General features: G+C 42.8%; 1 protein-coding gene and 1 long non-coding RNA gene across 5 annotated transcripts in view; one reads left to right on the plus strand and one right to left on the minus strand.

Moving 5' to 3' along the window:
- Positions 1 to 17002, plus strand: part of HECW2 (HECT, C2 and WW domain containing E3 ubiquitin protein ligase 2) — a 368631-nt gene that overhangs the window by 320799 nt on the left and 30830 nt on the right. For all 4 annotated transcript variants that reach the window (XM_059168541.1, XM_059168540.1, XM_059168539.1 and 1 more), the window contains 3 exons: positions 3871 to 3991; positions 5573 to 5686; positions 16282 to 16434. In XM_059168541.1, coding sequence (XP_059024524.1) covers positions 3871 to 3991; positions 5573 to 5686; positions 16282 to 16434 — 388 coding nt within the window. The remainder of the gene's footprint in view (positions 1 to 3870; positions 3992 to 5572; positions 5687 to 16281; positions 16435 to 17002) is intronic.
- Positions 2881 to 11334, minus strand: LOC131827634 (uncharacterized). The gene is made up of 4 exons (XR_009352090.1): positions 10886 to 11334; positions 9347 to 9428; positions 4010 to 4198; positions 2881 to 3101 (listed from the first exon to the last, which is right to left on the minus strand). It is a non-coding gene; the product is annotated as an uncharacterized LOC131827634 (long non-coding RNA).

Consider the following 17002-nt stretch of genomic DNA (forward strand, 5'->3'; position numbering starts at 1 on the left):
CATGAAGTAATGTGTAAATGATTTTTTTATAATAGAACTTTTAGCAAAAGAATTTTTGCATCTAACAATTTCTGTCTCCAGAGTTTCTGTAATTGGATCTCTTCTGTAATTGAACCTAGAGCATAAATGGAGTCAGAGCTAGTTTATATTAGGTGTCCATATTGATAATGATGGAATGAATTGTGGCATTTCCCACATCCTTTTAAGCATCTCAAATAATACAGCAATGGTACATGTGCTTTTTTTTAAGCAATCAACTTTAGAGTCCTGAAAGATTTTCATTCAGTCTTTTGTTTTTCTTTTTTCTCTTCCCTATTAATAATCACCCTCTTGAAAGCTGACTCATGACGGTGGCTTTCTGAGCTATCTAGGTTTACTAGCTTACAGGTTTCTCAGGCTGCAGGACCAACAGCCTGAATCTGCCACACTTGAGTGACCCTGTGCTATGCTGCCCTGTCCCTTAGCTGTCCAAGAGTGAGATCACGATCCTTCATGTTGCAAATGATGCCTTTCAAATACAGGGGAAGCATTGCCTCTGTGTCGGTCTCTGGATGTTCTCCAGATGTTTCATTGGTTACATTTGCTCTTCCTGTAGGGGGTGATGGTTCTCAACCTTGACTGCATATTGGATTCATCTGGAGAGCTGCGTAAAACTCTTATGCCTGCGTCCCGCCCCACAGATTCTGATGTAATGTGTCTTGGGTGTGACCTGAACATTGGGATTTTTTAGAGCTTCTTAAGTCAGTGAGGATTGAGAACCCACTGCGTAAGAGGGTTCTGTATCCTAGAGCTTTTAAGGTCAAGTTTATTTGTTTCCATTATGACGTAGATCTTAGATCTTTGGGTAAAAGATTCATAAACATGCAGACAGCTCTCTAGACGTATCATTGATTGGTAGCTGATTTTATTAAAATCCATTCTTAATACCCCAACACATTTCCCCATGTCTTTAGTAATCACCTCTCTGCAGATAATGTCAGAAACAGCTAACTCACAAAGCATCCTGCTGCCCGAACTCGTTCAGTGCACAGATGTGGTCCTCATCTCTCACCGGAACCCCAGGACTGTGTTTTCAAGTGCCGGGGAAGGAGATCCACCTGAATGGCTCTCGTCCCCAGCACAGTCTGTAGAAAGCTTCACGTGCCCCGTCCACCAGCCTGTCCCACACTGCTCATAGGGTCCCATAGACCCGGCTAAGGTCCCAGCGCCCACGCACCGGCACGTGATGTCAGTTTCCTTAGTCACCGAGTGGCGGTGCCGGCGAGGAGCATCATGCCGGTTTCGTAGGGTTCCCAGGATCCTGTCTGGAAAGCGCATGACTCTGTGCGCACCGCAGGCGCTTCACAAATGACAGCGGCTGCTGCTGTCTAAAGCTCGATGCTGCTGTCAGAGCTCCCCATGTCTCTTCCCTACTTACGATCTGTTGGCAGCTCTTATTTCATGTTGTGCGCGCTTCTCCGAGTCACCGCAGTCCCCTCAGGACTCCCGGCCAGGTCGCCCCCTGCAAAACGCCTCCTCTCCTTCCCGCCCTGAATCCACCCAACACACGCTGAAAACCCCTGCTTTAAAAAACACCGTGGGAGATCATATGATAGTTGTCTTTCTCTGCTTGACTTATTTCGCTAAGCATGATACGCTCTAGTTCCATCCACGTTGTTGCAAATGGCAAGATTTCATTTCTTTTGATGGCTGCATAGTATTCCATTGTGTATATATACCACATATGATCTCCCTGATATGAGGAAGTGGTGATGCAACATGGAGGCTTAAATGGGTAGAAGAATAAATGAAACAAGATGGGATTGGGAGGGAGACAAACCATAAGTGACTCTTAATCTCACAAAACAAACTGAGGGTTGCCGGGGGGAGGGGGTTGGGGAGAAGGGGGTGGGATTATGGACATTGGGGAGGGTATGTGATTTGGTGAGTGCTGTGAAGTGTGTAAACCTGGTGATTCACAGACCTGGGGATAAAAATATATGTTTATAAAAAATATATGTTTATAAAAAATAAAAAATTTAAAAAAAAAAAAAAAACAAAAAACAAAAAAAAAAAAAAACACCGTGGGTTCGTAACTGCCTCGCTCAGGATCCTCTAACGTCTTCCCACGGCTCACCGCCCCATACTCAAACTCCTTAGCTGGGTTTTTTAAAATTCTTCACATAATTTGGCTCCAACCCTCTGAGGAAACTTCCCAGTGACTCCGCAGCACTCCCCTGTGCTCTGGGTCAGTCTCCTCGGGGGCCTTCCAGACAAGCCTGCAGGGCTTCTCCCAGCCTGCACTGCCCTGCCCCGTGTAAGATGCAGATCCTCCTCTGTTTACAAGGCCTGGCCCCCATAAAGCCCTCTCCTTGGGGCCTTTTCCATCTTGATCTCTACTTATCCTCATTTGCCATGACTTTTCTGGAACACTGATCCCAAATGCAAAGACCGAGGGGGGCCAAGCCATTGGTATCATTGAGTGGTTGTGGCACATACTTCATTTAATGGAACAGCTGCCCAATGTGGCCCTAAGGAAAGTGCAGGCCAGCTGTTGCAAGAGCTCCCATGAGATCTTCAAGAGAAAATCTGTTTTGTTTTTACTTGAAATCTCCTAATTTTTAAATGTTGGAATTTAATTTAAAATCTTTAAAAACAATTGTATGCCAAGCAAAATAGGTCATCAGGGCTGGGTACAGCCCAAGTCTATGTGGTTTTGTCCCCTGTGCTTTATAGTTAGTTCACCTCCTAGTTTAGGACTTAATTATCTATCTGATTGTTTGATTTGTTTTATTTCTGTCTTCGCAACCAAAATATCCACTTCAGCAATCCTGCCTTACTCATTTTGAGCATACGTTGCTGACTCTGACACAGTGTTAGCAATGAACAGTAATCACTTAGTTGACTCATTAAAGAAATATTTAATGAGCTTATGTGGTATGTAATGCACAAGACTTCACAATTTCTGTTTTCCAGTCCCATTCACTGTGTTGCAAAATATTTCATGGCTCTTTCATGTGCAGTGTTTTTGTCATGGCTCTGCGTCTGATTCCCATATTTATCATCCATTTTTTTGTCCCAGTTTGTTGGTTAGTCACCCTGTGGTACAAAGCTAGACTTTTCTGCAGAAAGAGGAACAAACTGTGTTACTTTTACACGTTATTAATGAAACCTACTGTTGGATGACATATGAAACATCTTTAGATTATCTGCGGATGATCCTAGCGCTTGGTACATATTAAAAGTGAACAAATCGCACTAAATCGCACTATTTATTCTTTGTGAAGCCAAAAAGCATGTGAGTCTACAGTTATGCCAGAATTATCTGTTTATATCAAGATTATCCTACCCTACAATCGAAAATGTATGTGATTATAAGTCTGAAATAATTCTTATGTGCATATCTAAGAATCATTTTATACATTTTGTCCATTTTCACGGGGCAAAGTCTGGAAAGGCACTGTTCTTGGTTTATACACCACATACTTTCACATTGTAACTTCCTATCTAATTGCCGTGATATCATCTCAGCAGCGAGCAGAGGGAGATATTTCACCCTGAACAGTTCCAATTGGACATGAGTCATTCTGTTTGACTCCTATGACTTGGGACTGAAAAGGGAAACATATTTGACACACATGGGCACCATTGTAACTATGCAGACAGGATTGTTGTTCTCAACCAAAATGCCACACAGCAATATGTAAGACTTCGGGTCAGCTCTGCTAGAACCTCCGACGTGGGGAGGTGAAAAGCGAAGCCGCTGAATTAATTGTGTCCTTTCCCTTGTCGCCTGTGGCCTCAGCCCCCGGCAGTATTTTGTCACCGTGATGTGTCGAACAGCGGGACATTGCACAGACCCAGACCTTCTCTTTTTGTGGTTTGCCGCAGGTACTCAGCGTGCCAATGCCCGCGCCCCAGCCCCTTATAAGCGAGACTTTGAAGCCAAACTAAGGAACTTTTACAGGAAGTTAGAGACAAAAGGATATGGACAAGGCCCGGGGAAATTAAAGTAAGTCAAAATACAGACCTCAGGGCTGGGTGACGGTGAGGAGATGGCATGCGGTCGGGAACGTCGAACGGATTGTAATTTGGGATCACAGCCTTTGTTTTAGCCGCTGTAATTACTGTGGCATGTGGCAGTTACAGGCTCATCTATGACAGAGTTCTGGAATTAAGCACCATTCAGCTTAAGGTTTTAAAACAAACACCATGTTCCCTGTAAAAATATAGGCAAAATAAAAAGCTAATTTGTTTCTCCTGAAAAGTGCCTCTCTGTTCACTTACAGTGTTATTTGTTAGATAAAACGCTGGCACGGTGTCCTCTACGGCGCAGCACTGTCTCCTGACCTGACCTGAGTGTGGGAACACTGCTCAGCTCTGTTTTATTCCGTGGAATAAGCTTCACTTGTCCAAAGAACTATGTCATGACTGTTGTTTCTGCCTTTCTTTCCCCAACTTGAACGAGGAAATTTAAACATCGTCCTGTTATCTGGCCTAGAATTGTTTTCATTCCCTACTTCCCTCTCCTTCCTCTATCCCTTTATTCTACCCCTGCCTCATGTGCCCACTAGAGATCCCTGTGCCCCCGGAGAGAGGTCAGGGGAGGAAGGGTCTCCACAGCCACACTGCCATGACGCCGGGGGTCTGCGAAGAGGTCCAGGGGTGGTCTCACACACGTCGGCCTGCCCAAGCACCCGCCTCTGCGAGCTTTGCCTGTCTCACCCTTCACTTAAGAAGCCCCTTCACCCCAGGAGGGGCGCCTGGGTGGCTCACTCGGTTAAACATCTGACTCTTCATTTCAGCTCAGGCCTTGATCTCAGGGTCATGAGTCCAAACCCCACACTGAACTCCATGCCTAGGCAGAAAGACTACTTAAAAACAAACAAAAAAGGAGATCAGAAGCTCAGCTTTCCTTGTGTCCAGCCTCCCTATATTTCCCTTTCCATGACTATTTGCACTGAAGGCAAATTTTAGCCGCTTCAGGATGACTTTCATTATGATCATCACAAGTGGATTAATGGGCCACAAGTATCATTCATTTGTAGCTGTCACTTGGGGAATCTCAGATTCACTTAATTTAAAAATTAAATTAAGCACAGGCATAAACCTGACAGCCTTGGAGAACATGGGGAGGTTTGGTTTGTTGTTTTTCCTTTTTTTTCTCTCTCCTGGTGCACAGTCATCTCTGTGCATACTTAGTAATTGAATTCCTTGTCTAGGTGCCTTCGTGCTTAAAACATGACCTCATCGGGTTGTCCTTCCTTAGTAAACAAAAGTTTTGTGTTTGTATTGTTTTAAAATCGTCTTCCTTCGGGGATAAATTCTTTTGACCATTCAGAAAGAGCTGGGGACTTGTTTTTATATGTGGTAGGTGGGGTGCTTTGCTCACCAACAATTCACTTAAGGTAATTTTTGCTTCTGCTGTTAAGAGTTCAAGACAAATATGCATTATTGCAGCCAGAAGTGTATTAAGTCGCTCCCCTTTCCCCCGGTTAACCATGGTAAATGAGAAGGGGATCAAAACTGCCCAGTTCTAGAAAGATAAGGATTAGGAAATAATCTGTTTTTCACATTGTCTTTTTATGGACAGGTTAATTATCAGAAGAGATCACTTACTGGAAGATGCTTTTAATCAGATCATGGGCTACTCCAGAAAAGACTTGCAGAGAAATAAGCTATACGTCACATTTGTCGGGGAGGAAGGGTGAGTAGAACAGAGAAGCGGCATGTGGAGCTCGGGCTGGGCTGCGGAGGCCTGTGTCACCACATGGTCATGGTCGCTGCTGCCTGAGACAGGAAACCACGCTGGCAGGAAATGCCATTCTCAGACGCATAAACCTCTCAACTTTTTTTTTTCTTTTCTTTCTTTCTTTTTTCTTTTCCTTTCTTTTTTTAATGGCTTTCTCTGTTTTTTAAATCATTTGACAGAGAAATTATTTGGTAAATACTCATAACTATAGCTCATTTTTGAGAGCAGAAGTTTGGTTAGGTTTCTTCTCTCTACATCTCCTTCTTAAAGGGGAAAAAGTGGGGCATTGAGGGAAAAAACAAGGGTTGAATTCTAATGTCTGTGATGGTTTTATCTGTGCTGGGTGTGAGTAGAACAGCCTTCACCTGTTAAATAAGCTCCGTATTGGAATCAAGTTAGAATCCTGCTCTGCTACCAGGAAGCTTCTACAGCAGTAATTCCTGGGCCTCGGTTCTTATTTCTCTGTTGCCAGCTTTTCTCTTTTTTTGGTGGGGGACAGCAACATGCCTACCAAAATAACAGCCTGCCCTAGACTAGCATCTCTGGCTTTCTGCGAGTCTTCCATGAGTGCACTCGCGGAGATAAGTGTTCAGGAATGAAGGAGCGAAGAATCCTGCACGCTTTTTACTGCATCGGAATAAACACAGCCATTCTCCTATAACTCTCGGGAAGGTGACAGCTCTCCTCTTGTCCAGACCCCTCCTTCTTGCTCATTTCAGATCTGAGTTTCGAGTCTCAGCACCTCCTTCGTAACCCAGCCATCAGTACAGCAAATTTAAAAAGTTCTACATGATGGCCTGAACTCTGGTTGTCTTATTGACTCTTAATTTGGATCATTTTAAAGCTACCGTTCTCGGTCCTGCCTTGGAATGAAGTATATTAGATTATAGACTCTTAGGACTAACATCCAACAAATGCAGCCATTCAGCATATGGTTACTTTGAAGGCTCCCAAGTAAAAGTAATTTGCAGGTGCTAATGGAACTAGATAGCAGTAAAATCAGGACTCTTTCACCCGGGACTCTTGGGCCAGCACTGGATAGAGGTAAAACTGTTGAACTCTGGTCTTTCAGAACTTTTTCCTACCCAAGGATCTTGAATATTCCAGCGGACTGATAACCCCTGCTCTTGTCACATATTCTGTGTATAATGTCCCAGCTGGGCTTAGCTGAAAGTAGAATGTTATATGGGAAAACAGTACTGGGTGACAGAATTGGACAGAAGCTTGCCTGAGACTTGTTTTGGTTAGTGAAGGGCCGCAGTGGGCTTCTAGCTTATGCTAGCTTATGCTACTGATGCAGGTGTACAACTGAAAATGAAGGCAGGTGTTTTAAGCCAAGTCATAGGTGTGCGTGGAATTCCAGACATTTGCTTACGTAACCAGTCTCATTTGGGTGGGAATACTTTTCCTCCCCCAGAGCTCCAGCTGCTCTCCTTCTGTTTTGGACCATAGTTTGTTGAGATCTTAGAGATGTAAGCAAGAGTCTTTGGAAGCCCTGGTACTTAAGTTTGAATAGAGCAGATGCTTATCATGCTCGATCATCCTAAAGTAGTCGCCCTGTGATCTGGACTGATGGCATCTGTTCCTAGACTGAGTATGGCTTGATACCTCTATCTGCTTGCCACCAATGTCCAGATGTTGCCTGTTTCCATCACCCGTCTCCTAGCTGTAACCCCAGAGGGAAAACAAGAGGGGGGCGCTTTGAATTTTGACCTCAGCCATACAGAACAGCCATAATCAAGCCCCTCTGCGTAAGGCCCTTTGAAGCTGGAGTAATAGGGTCAAGTGATTTCTGGTCTCATGGCTTTATCATGTCGATATTGTACCTAGAGATTATTAGATTAGACTACACTTTGCTACTAAGGCATTGAGAATACATAATGCTGTTTTGAAAGAATAAAATAGCACTCTTGCTGAAAAATGGAAACCTCAAAATAATATAAAATTAAGAAGTTATTTTAGACTTTGCCACCTTCTCAAACACATTGATTCCATTGCATTAAAATTAAGGATAATGTCATTTCTTTCTGGATTGTAATAAATAGCCAAAGTGAAAATCAACTTGCATTTTTCCATGGACCTATAAATGTGGAGTTGGGAGTTTTCTGTCACTTTCCCCTCATTAATTTTAATGCTCATGAAATGTGTCCCTTTGTAAGTTCTTCATGTCTAGTCCTAGTAATGGGTATTTAAAATATATACACCCAGTGACTAGATCTTGGTTTGTAATATCATTCTTCAATAAAAGGAACTAGGACTCCTTGGGGAAATGACTGATTCTAGGATGGAACAGGAAATATACGAGATGGGGCTTGAAGTGTCTTATGGTGTCAGAAAATAAAGAAGTGCTCAAAATTTCCACAATGATGAGGCTATGTCAGAGGGACTCAAGAGCCGATGGAAAGGTCTCCTAACTGTCTGAGCAAGAAAATGATTAAAGTAAGTTTGGATTATAATTATAACCCAAAGTATAAAATAAATATCTGTACTAATATAAATATGTGATTAAGTAAATAAATGAATAAATAAAGAGAAGACCAGTCTTCTGTGCAGGAGATTTCCAAACAAATCAGCATAAATCCTCACTCTGTAATTGTGGGTTGCACATAATATGGCTTTCTTCCGATAGTTCAGTTTGGGAAGGGGGAAAAGAAGCAAGTCCTGAATGGAGACACCTGACTAACTCTCAGCCAGGTGATCAAGGTTAAAGTCAGCAGTGATTCATCATGCTAGGGTGTGGGACCTTCATATGATGTGATGAAAATGGCACTTGGCCTCTAGAGTTTTTGTCCCCCAAACCCATAATATTAGTCTATTCATGAGAAGAACAACAGGTAAATCCAAGTGGAGGGACATCCTCTAAGATAGCTTACTGGTACACCTTCAAACTGTCACAGTCGTCAACAACAAGGATAAGTCTGAGAAACTGGCACAGCCAGCAGAAGCCTAAGGAAACAGGACAATTAAATGTAAACATGGTGCTTTGGGTGTGATCCTGGTACAGAAAAGGGACATTAGGTATAAAATTTAAGGAAATCTAAATGAAGTATGCATTTTAGTTAATACCTTAGTATCTGTTCATTAATTATAACTAATGTACTATATACGATGTAAGATGTTAATAAGAGGGAAACTGGGTATGACATATACAAGAATTCTCCATATTCTTTTTGCAACTTTTCTGTAAATAAAAAACTATTCTAAAATGAAACATTTACTGAAAGAAAGGATATAGTCAGGATTTGGGGGCGATTTAGGAAATGTTTCCCCGAACTTTTCTTATTTCCTTATTGGATAGTGAGTGGCTGCCCCCATTATAATTTTGGGCACGTGTACACTTCCTTCTGCAGTGGAGGTCAGTAGAGTTATATATATAGAGAGAAACAGTTAATTTTGTGAAAAGTCCAAATTCGTAGGGGGAGTGGTGTATCTGTAGAATAGTGTTTTGTGTTGCTGATGTCAAGTTTATTTTCCTCTATGGGGGAATAATACTTTGCAATTCTTATTGGTACTGTCTCAGTGATTATATTCCCTACCTGTCATAATGAGGGTCTTTATTTACAATAGAGAAGTTAGGGCATAAAGGAAGGGGATTTATTTTTAAGAAAACTGTACCTGCCCGCACTCCAAGAAAGTATGAACTAGCAGATTCATAGAGACACTTCAGCTCTGCTTTTGGCTGTCTCGTTGCATAGATCTGAAACACACATAAAGATTGTTCTGAAATGGAAGAGGAGAATCAAGAGAAATATGGGAAATTTTATAGTCAGAAATTTACCAGATGACTTACAAATTCCATGTAAGGCAAAATTAATCTCAGAGTAGGGGCTCCTGGGTAGCTCAGTTGGTTAAGCGACTGCCTTCAGCTCAGGTCATGATCCTGGAGTCCCGGGATCGAGTCCCACATCGGGCTCCCAGCTCCAGAGGGAGTCTGCTTCTCCCTCTGACCTTCTCCCCTCTCCTGCTCTCTTTCACTCTCTTTATTTCAAATAAATAAATAAAGTCTTTTTAAAAAATCAATCTCAGATTACTGGTGAAAGATACATTCACTTTTTAGGATATACATAGAGTTGTAGAGCCTATTATTGGAAGTGTATTAGTTGATAAGTAATTATTATTTTTTGCTAAAATAGAGCTTCATGTTATGCTTGGCTTTTTACAAAAAGTAGACAGTTGCTAAGCAAACTACTGTGATTTAATGTGGTCAGAACTGGGCGTTTTGTTCTGGTCATTACATTTTCCACCCAAGTTAATCTGGTTATCTGGCCTTGCACAGTGGGAAGGGTGGCAGGTCAGCAGTGACAGAATGGCTGGAAACTGAGTCATCTCGACAAAATGTGGTGGGAAATTACATGCTGTGGCTGCCTCTCTCTGTTGGGCTTCTGTCTGCCTGGAAATTGCTTCTGTAGGAAGGAGGCCAATAGAGCACTGCATGTTCTCCAGCATACTATTTTCTTCTGAATTAAAAGCTCTAGCAACGAAAGCTCATGTGGGATCAAGACTTAGCTCGGTGGACTGTTGTGTTCTAATAAGGTGTCTTGGGCCATTAACTTCTCTGTACCCCAAGCAGGGAGGACATAAGGGCCTGGATAAGGAAAGGATGTTTACACCGTGACTGCCTCGCCTCTTTGTTCCCTCCACGGCCAAATCTGTACAAGGCACCTTTCTTTAAGAAAGAGTGAGTTCCTTATATGTAAGGTGCCATCTATTGGCATCGGTCGTCTGTCTCGCAAAACCACACTTTGACTAGGGAGGGGATGGGTGCCGTCGCCTCCCCCTCTGTTCTTAAACAGATGAGCTCCTTCTGTGATATTTCTCCTGAGACACCAATCAAAGTCACGAGGAGGATGAGATCTGGAACAGCCTGCCTGCATCTCCGCTATGAAATAACCAGCAGCTCTTACATAGGACTGGTCTCATCCTTGCTAGAAGTTGTTTGGGGTCCTGAGTTTGACCATTTATTCCTCAAAATTCTGTAAAGCTGCAAGTGAAACCTTATGGTCCTGCTTGTTTTCTTCCAAAAAGAGACCTTTGCAGGCTAACCTCAGTAACCCAAACCTCGCCGAAGGGCGCTACCGTATCCAGACTTTGGCTTGACATCAGCAGGTAACACTTTGTTTGTCATATTAATTGCTTGCAAAATCCCTTACTCACCCAGCAGGCCTCCTTAAGTGGCTCAGGAACTCGGCCTTGCTGCTATAAATGTCTGACACTGAATCAGAAGATGAGTCGGTAGGCCTCATGTGCCTGAACCAGCTATTAAGAAAGCAAAGCATTTTCTCTCTTCCAGAAAATTTATAGGAAACGATGGTGTGACTTCCCAGCGCCTTCCTCTTCTTTCCTTCAGTGACTGACTTGCGTTGGAATACTTTGCTTTCAGTGATGTTTAGTTGAAAATGCAGAACAGGAGGCTACAGCGATAAAATCATTTTAACAAGTATTGGATACCACTGACTGCTTGGGTGCTGGCGGCCCAGCAACGAGATGGTCGCTTAAAATGCTTTATCAGCATTTCATGGGCTCAGAACTCCACTGCCACCCTAAAGACATCTGTGCTTATTCCGAAATGCCCTCAGATGCAGCTGTGGTGTGGCTACACACCCGTTGTCTGGAGTTTCTGTACTTCCGGGCCAAGCCTTTGGCTCTGGAACCAACCAAACTGGCCAAACAGGAATGTAGCATATGATCCCGTGATCTGAGACATATTAACTATTTATGTGGAAGAGGTTCCTGAGACACGGTTACAGGGAGCACATGCACGAGGTGCCCTGCCAGGACATGCCTTCCTGAAGTGGGCGGACATATGTAATTTGTAACCCACGACCCGGTCTGAGATATGCATAAGCTTTGAATTATAATCAGATCAGACTTTAAAAACAGTCTTGGCTTTACACTGGCTGTCAGTGCTGCTAGAGTTAAAAAAAAAAAAAAAAAAAAAAAAGCAGATAAAAACCTGAGCTGTTAGAGAAGATCCATTTTCCTCCTTGAGGAACTATTATTAACTTTGTTCTCTCTTGGGGGGAAAAGGGGTTTTATTTTTCAGTTTAAGACTTCAGGGAACATTCACCTTATCTTCAGCAGAATCAGCTCTTACCATAAAGAACAAATCAGTGAGATCCATCTTTGTTGGTTTAACAACTGTATTATTAGAAGATAGGAGCCCTGGAAAGGACCAGACCAGGCTTTCTAGGTGTAGCTCACGGAGTGAATCCTGACACTTGTGCAAACTGAGCTGTCTTTCAGGGATTGGCATGACCTATTAGTGTCACTGAATCAGTATAGCCCCTGAAGGTGAGCTTGGGCAAAATTATTCTCTCTGCTAGATGTCGAATAACAATGTAAATTATGTTGATTTTCTTTAGAGAGCATCAGAGAGCTCCACTTACAGATTCAGCAGCAGATACTGAGCCCCTGTGGTGTGTCAGGCTTAAGTACTTGGGATACAGGGGGCGCTTGGATGGCTCAGTCCATTAAGCATCTGCCTTCAGCTGAGGTCTTGATCCTGGAGTCCTGGGATCCAGCTTCTCGGGCTCCCTGCTCTGCAGGGGGAGCCTGCTTCTGCCACTCCCCCTGCCTGTACTTTCTCCCTCTCTCTTTCTCTCTCTCAAGTAAATAAATAAAATCTTAAAAAAAATAAAATAAAATAAAGTACTTGGGATACAGAAATGAGAAAGACACAGTCCCTGCCCTCAGTATGGTTACAGCCTAGATGTGCCAATAGGGGAGGCAGACGCCTAAACGGATTATTATAACACACTCTGATAAGAGCGGTATTATGAAAACACTGAGAATTGAAGCTCAGAGAAAACCTGCTATTTCAAACTGAATGCCACAGTTTAATTTTAAGCAGCTAAAGACTCATTTACTTATATCTGTTGTTCTTTATAAGAAAACTGACTCATAAAACTGGCCCGTGTTTCAGCTGTCTGTGACCCTTATCTGTCACGTGCCTTGATGGTATCTGAAAACCCCTGCAGGCCAGGGACCACTGTGGACCAGAGTTCGTTCACAGGCTCATGCTTAGTAGTTGGACCATTCTTAAGGTTGCATATATCCTAGGATATCGTTGTCATTGTATTGCCTGAAGGGGTCTTCACTGTAGAGGAGGGTTTATAGGAAGCCAGGTATTTTAATAAAGTAGCATTTTCCCTCTACTTTCTTCTATCCTACTTTGGCAAACTTTTTCAGTGAAGGACCAGATAGGAAATATTTTAGACTTTGCAGGCCATACATTTCCTGTTCTACTTCCTCAGTTGTGCCACTAGAGTAGCAGAGTTGCCAAGGACAACATGTCAACAATGGGCTTGGCTGCATTTCAATTAAACTTTATTTACAAAGCCAGGGGATGGGCCACATTTGGCCCACAGGCCATAGTTTGCTGACCCCTGCTTCATAAGCAGCATTTTTATCAGTCTTGGTGACATTTAAAGTGTACTGACCAGTAGGCTGTAAGGAGTAATGAGCAGTAAACGTGGGGTCAGGAGACCTGTGTTAAGCCCTAGAGTCTCCGTGGCAGCTTTCCTTTGATCCAAGTCTGTGATTTCCTTCAGCCTCAGTCTTCAGTAAAATGAGGTGATGGACAAAATGACTTCCAAGATGCCTTTAACTGGCATTCTCTATTTCTGGAAAGACAGGAGTCTGCTGATGAAATTCACCATTAATAGGAAATTTAGAGAGATGTTTTGCATCCTCAGGAATCTGGGTAGACTGGAACATGGTAACGTTTCACAAAGTGAAACTCAGTCGAAAGAATTCTGGTCTAGTACTTAGGTTCCGAGAAGATACAGACCTGCAGACAGGACGGGAGTGTCTTGGGCAAAGGGGCACAAGTGAGAGGTTTGGGCTGATGACTGGCTCGTGAATCGACAAAGTGGCTGCTCCGCAAGGCAAGGTAGCTTTAAGCTGCCATAGCAGAGAAGCGTGCCCAGCAAGAGAAGGTAAGGGCTCCTTCTCAGCTCCGTGCTGACAAGACTGAACCTAGTGTTGTGATCAGTATTAGACACCACCCTTGAGATCAGACTTTCACACCCTGGAGAGTGTCCCGAACAGAGGACCAAGGTGGCAAGGGAATTCCCTGCCCTTCTTGAGAGGAGACTGAAAGACATGGCAGGTTCAGGAGTGGGGGAGGGTGCAGAGACCAGAGATATCAAAATGGCTAAACTTTGAGTTCCTATAGAAAATTACTTTTCAAAAAAACTTTGTCTTTACATCTCGGTTAGTACTCAAACTATAGTAGGCACTCAAGTATTTGTGGAAAGAACACCTCTAAGTATGTGAAGAACATTCAAGTGGAAGAAACATTCTACTTGATCTTCATGGCGTCAGTGGCCCGAAGTAGGACTGTGGGAGGAAGCCACAGGCGACTGCCTTGGTCTTGGCATGTGGAGGGGCGGCCGGCATCCTTGTGCTTGGGAAGCAGCCCCTGTGCTGTTTCAGGAGTCCGCAGGGTAATCTTAGCATCGTCTCTCCAAGGCCGGTGGTCACCTGGTAGCGCGGTTACACTCAGCTGCCTCAAGACAGCAGTTCTGTCATGTCACCTGAAGGCCTCTTTGGTCCTGAGAGCGTGCTGTGTGTGCATTTTTCTGCACACATAGGTTTCCTGTCTACACTCATATTTCCCACAGTGTGGTGAGGACTGTGGAGATGTGTGAGATGATTTGAGCTATTACACAAACTGACATTTTAAAATATTTACATGTTTCTTTCAATGTGTATTAGAAAAAAATAAAGCCAGCTCCTCATAATTTCATAGACAGTATGTAAGTGCAGGCTACGTTGGAAAAGCAAGTAAATTTAAAGTTGATTTACTTAAAAGTATTAAGTACATAGCAGTACCTATATATTCCAATATGGCAAAAGTTGAGGAAGTAGAATGTGAATAGTGGAAGTATGCTCTAAGTAAATTTTTTTTTTTTTTTTAGTTAGAGAGAGAGAGAGAGAGAGAGAGAGATCACAAGTAGGCAGAGAGGGGCGGGGGGGGGGGGGGAGGGGAAGCAGGCTCCCTGCTGAGCAGAGAGCCCGATGTGGGTCTCAATCCTAGGACCCTGAGATCATGACCCGAGCAGAAGGCAGAGGCTTAACCCACTGAGCCACCCCAGGTGCCCCTCTAAGTAAATGTTATTTAGACCTATAAACTAAGACCTATAAAAGCCATTTCATTTTTCTTACTAGTAGCCCATCTCAGTCTTCACCTCTAATAAGGCAATTTTTCTCTATTACGCAGTCCCTTCACTGGACAAGACTCAGATGAATTTTCTTTCTTTTTCATTAAAAAAAAATATATATATGCAGTAATGCCCCTAGAGAAAATTCCATAAGAGAAAAAAAATACAGTGAACAAAAGAAGTCTTGTAAAATCCCACCACCCAGCTTCCCATTGCTTTTGTCCCCTCCAGCATTCCCTCCTGTCTTTGAACGCTGCGTCGGCTCGTCATCAGGGAATAGATGTACTTTGTCTTCTTCACTTGAAATGTAGCATATCAGATCGCTTTATTGCAGACTCCTCTTGGCTGCATGTTTCCTCTCAGCATTGTTGGCCACTTGTCATTCCTCAAAGCTAACACAACCGTTTCTCATACTTCACTTTGACCCTGATGTCTTTGTGAGTTAAATGGAATTTACACTGTGGTTCAGGTGCTAGAGTTTCAGCCTCTTCTCCAAATACCTTCCTTTAGGAAGTTTTAGACACCCTCATTTTACTTGTCTATAATTTTCCTTGGTGTTTTATAATTTAAAGTTTTTGCTTGAACCCTATCATTCTTTTTGTTTTTTTTTTTTTTTTTTTTTTTTTTTGCCTCTGATCTTCCTAGGGGGTCTTGTATCTGTACTATTCTCTTACCAATTCACAAATGTCTCTTTCTTCCTCCATTTCAGAATGTTTCAGAAATCCATAAGAACTCCATGTCCCATGGATGTAGGTAGCTGATACTCTCTGTATTTAAAGGAATACTTTAAATAAATAAAGTATTCCTAATGTACTCCTATCTCCCATTACCTCGTTCCAGACATTGAAAATATGTACCTATAAGCAAATGAGTGTCATATTGCCTGTTCATTATCTGTGTGTAGCTTTAGTTTTTGGGTATGCTTCACAGAAATGTCCATTTCACTATTCTAGGTCAAGACATGGATGAGATCAGGACTCAAGATAATTCACTTTATTTTGGATTGGATAGTCCAGATATGTGGGCAATTAGAGTTGTAATGAGTGTTCTATAGAAAGTGAGCTCTGGGGGTCCCTTGGTGGCTCAGTTGGTTAAGTGTCCAACTCTTTGATTTCAACTCAGGTCGTGATCTCAGATCAAACCCTGCTGCGCAGTCTGTCTCAGTGGGAAGTCAGCTTGAGACTCTCTCCCTCCCTCTACTTCTGTTCCTCCCCTGCTCCTGTACTCTTTCTCTCAAATGAATAAATAAATATTTTAAAAAAAAGTTTTTAACACTGAAAAAAATAAAGTTTAAATATCAAAAAAAAAAAAGTTGAGCTCTGTAGAAAATATGCCCAATATATAGAAAAAATTATAACATTATTCTTTTTGTGGATTTTTTTAAAGGCTGGATTACAGTGGACCCTCCAGAGAATTTTTCTTCCTCGTATCCAGAGAACTCTTTAACCCATATTATGGCTTATTTGAATATTCAGCCAATGACACATACACAGTACAAATAAGTCCCATGTCTGCTTTCGTAGACAATCACCACGAATGGTAAGTATTTTTTTCCCCGACACTTTCCTTCAGTTGCTTTCTGTGATATTAGTTTTTATTGGAAGCCACATTTCTTTTAACGCTTTCCTCCTTGGAGAAAAACCTATTTTCAGTTTTATTTGACTCTTACTTTTGTTGTCAAATTTAAATATTAGGCATTCTCCAGGCTAGGATAGATTATATTCCAAAAGACCAATTTCAGGTGAACTGGGTAGAATTCAGAAGCTTTTCCCCCATTGGAAGGGAGTTCCAGATGATGTTAGGTTCCTGGCGGAGTCCCTAGACCCCTCTCTACACCCTTGGGCATCTCTGAATTCTGAGGTAGGGTGGGAGAAGGTCCTGTCCCGGAGGTCAGACAGCTTCTGGAGCACCCTTAAGGAAGTGGCCAACCCTGGGGTTGGGACAGAGCAGCTGGGACACTGGCTGAGGGGGTGATGGTATTCTAGTAGGAGGGAGTGGCTGGTCGAATGCCCTGGAGGAACTGATGGTAGACGAGAGCCCTGGCAGAAGGACATGGAGTGGTCACAGCAGTGACTTACCCTGTGTAGACGAGAGCCCTGGCGGAAGG

This window comes from Mustela lutreola, chromosome 3, assembly GCF_030435805.1.
Source record: "Mustela lutreola isolate mMusLut2 chromosome 3, mMusLut2.pri, whole genome shotgun sequence".
Taxonomy (NCBI): domain Eukaryota; kingdom Metazoa; phylum Chordata; class Mammalia; order Carnivora; family Mustelidae; genus Mustela; species Mustela lutreola.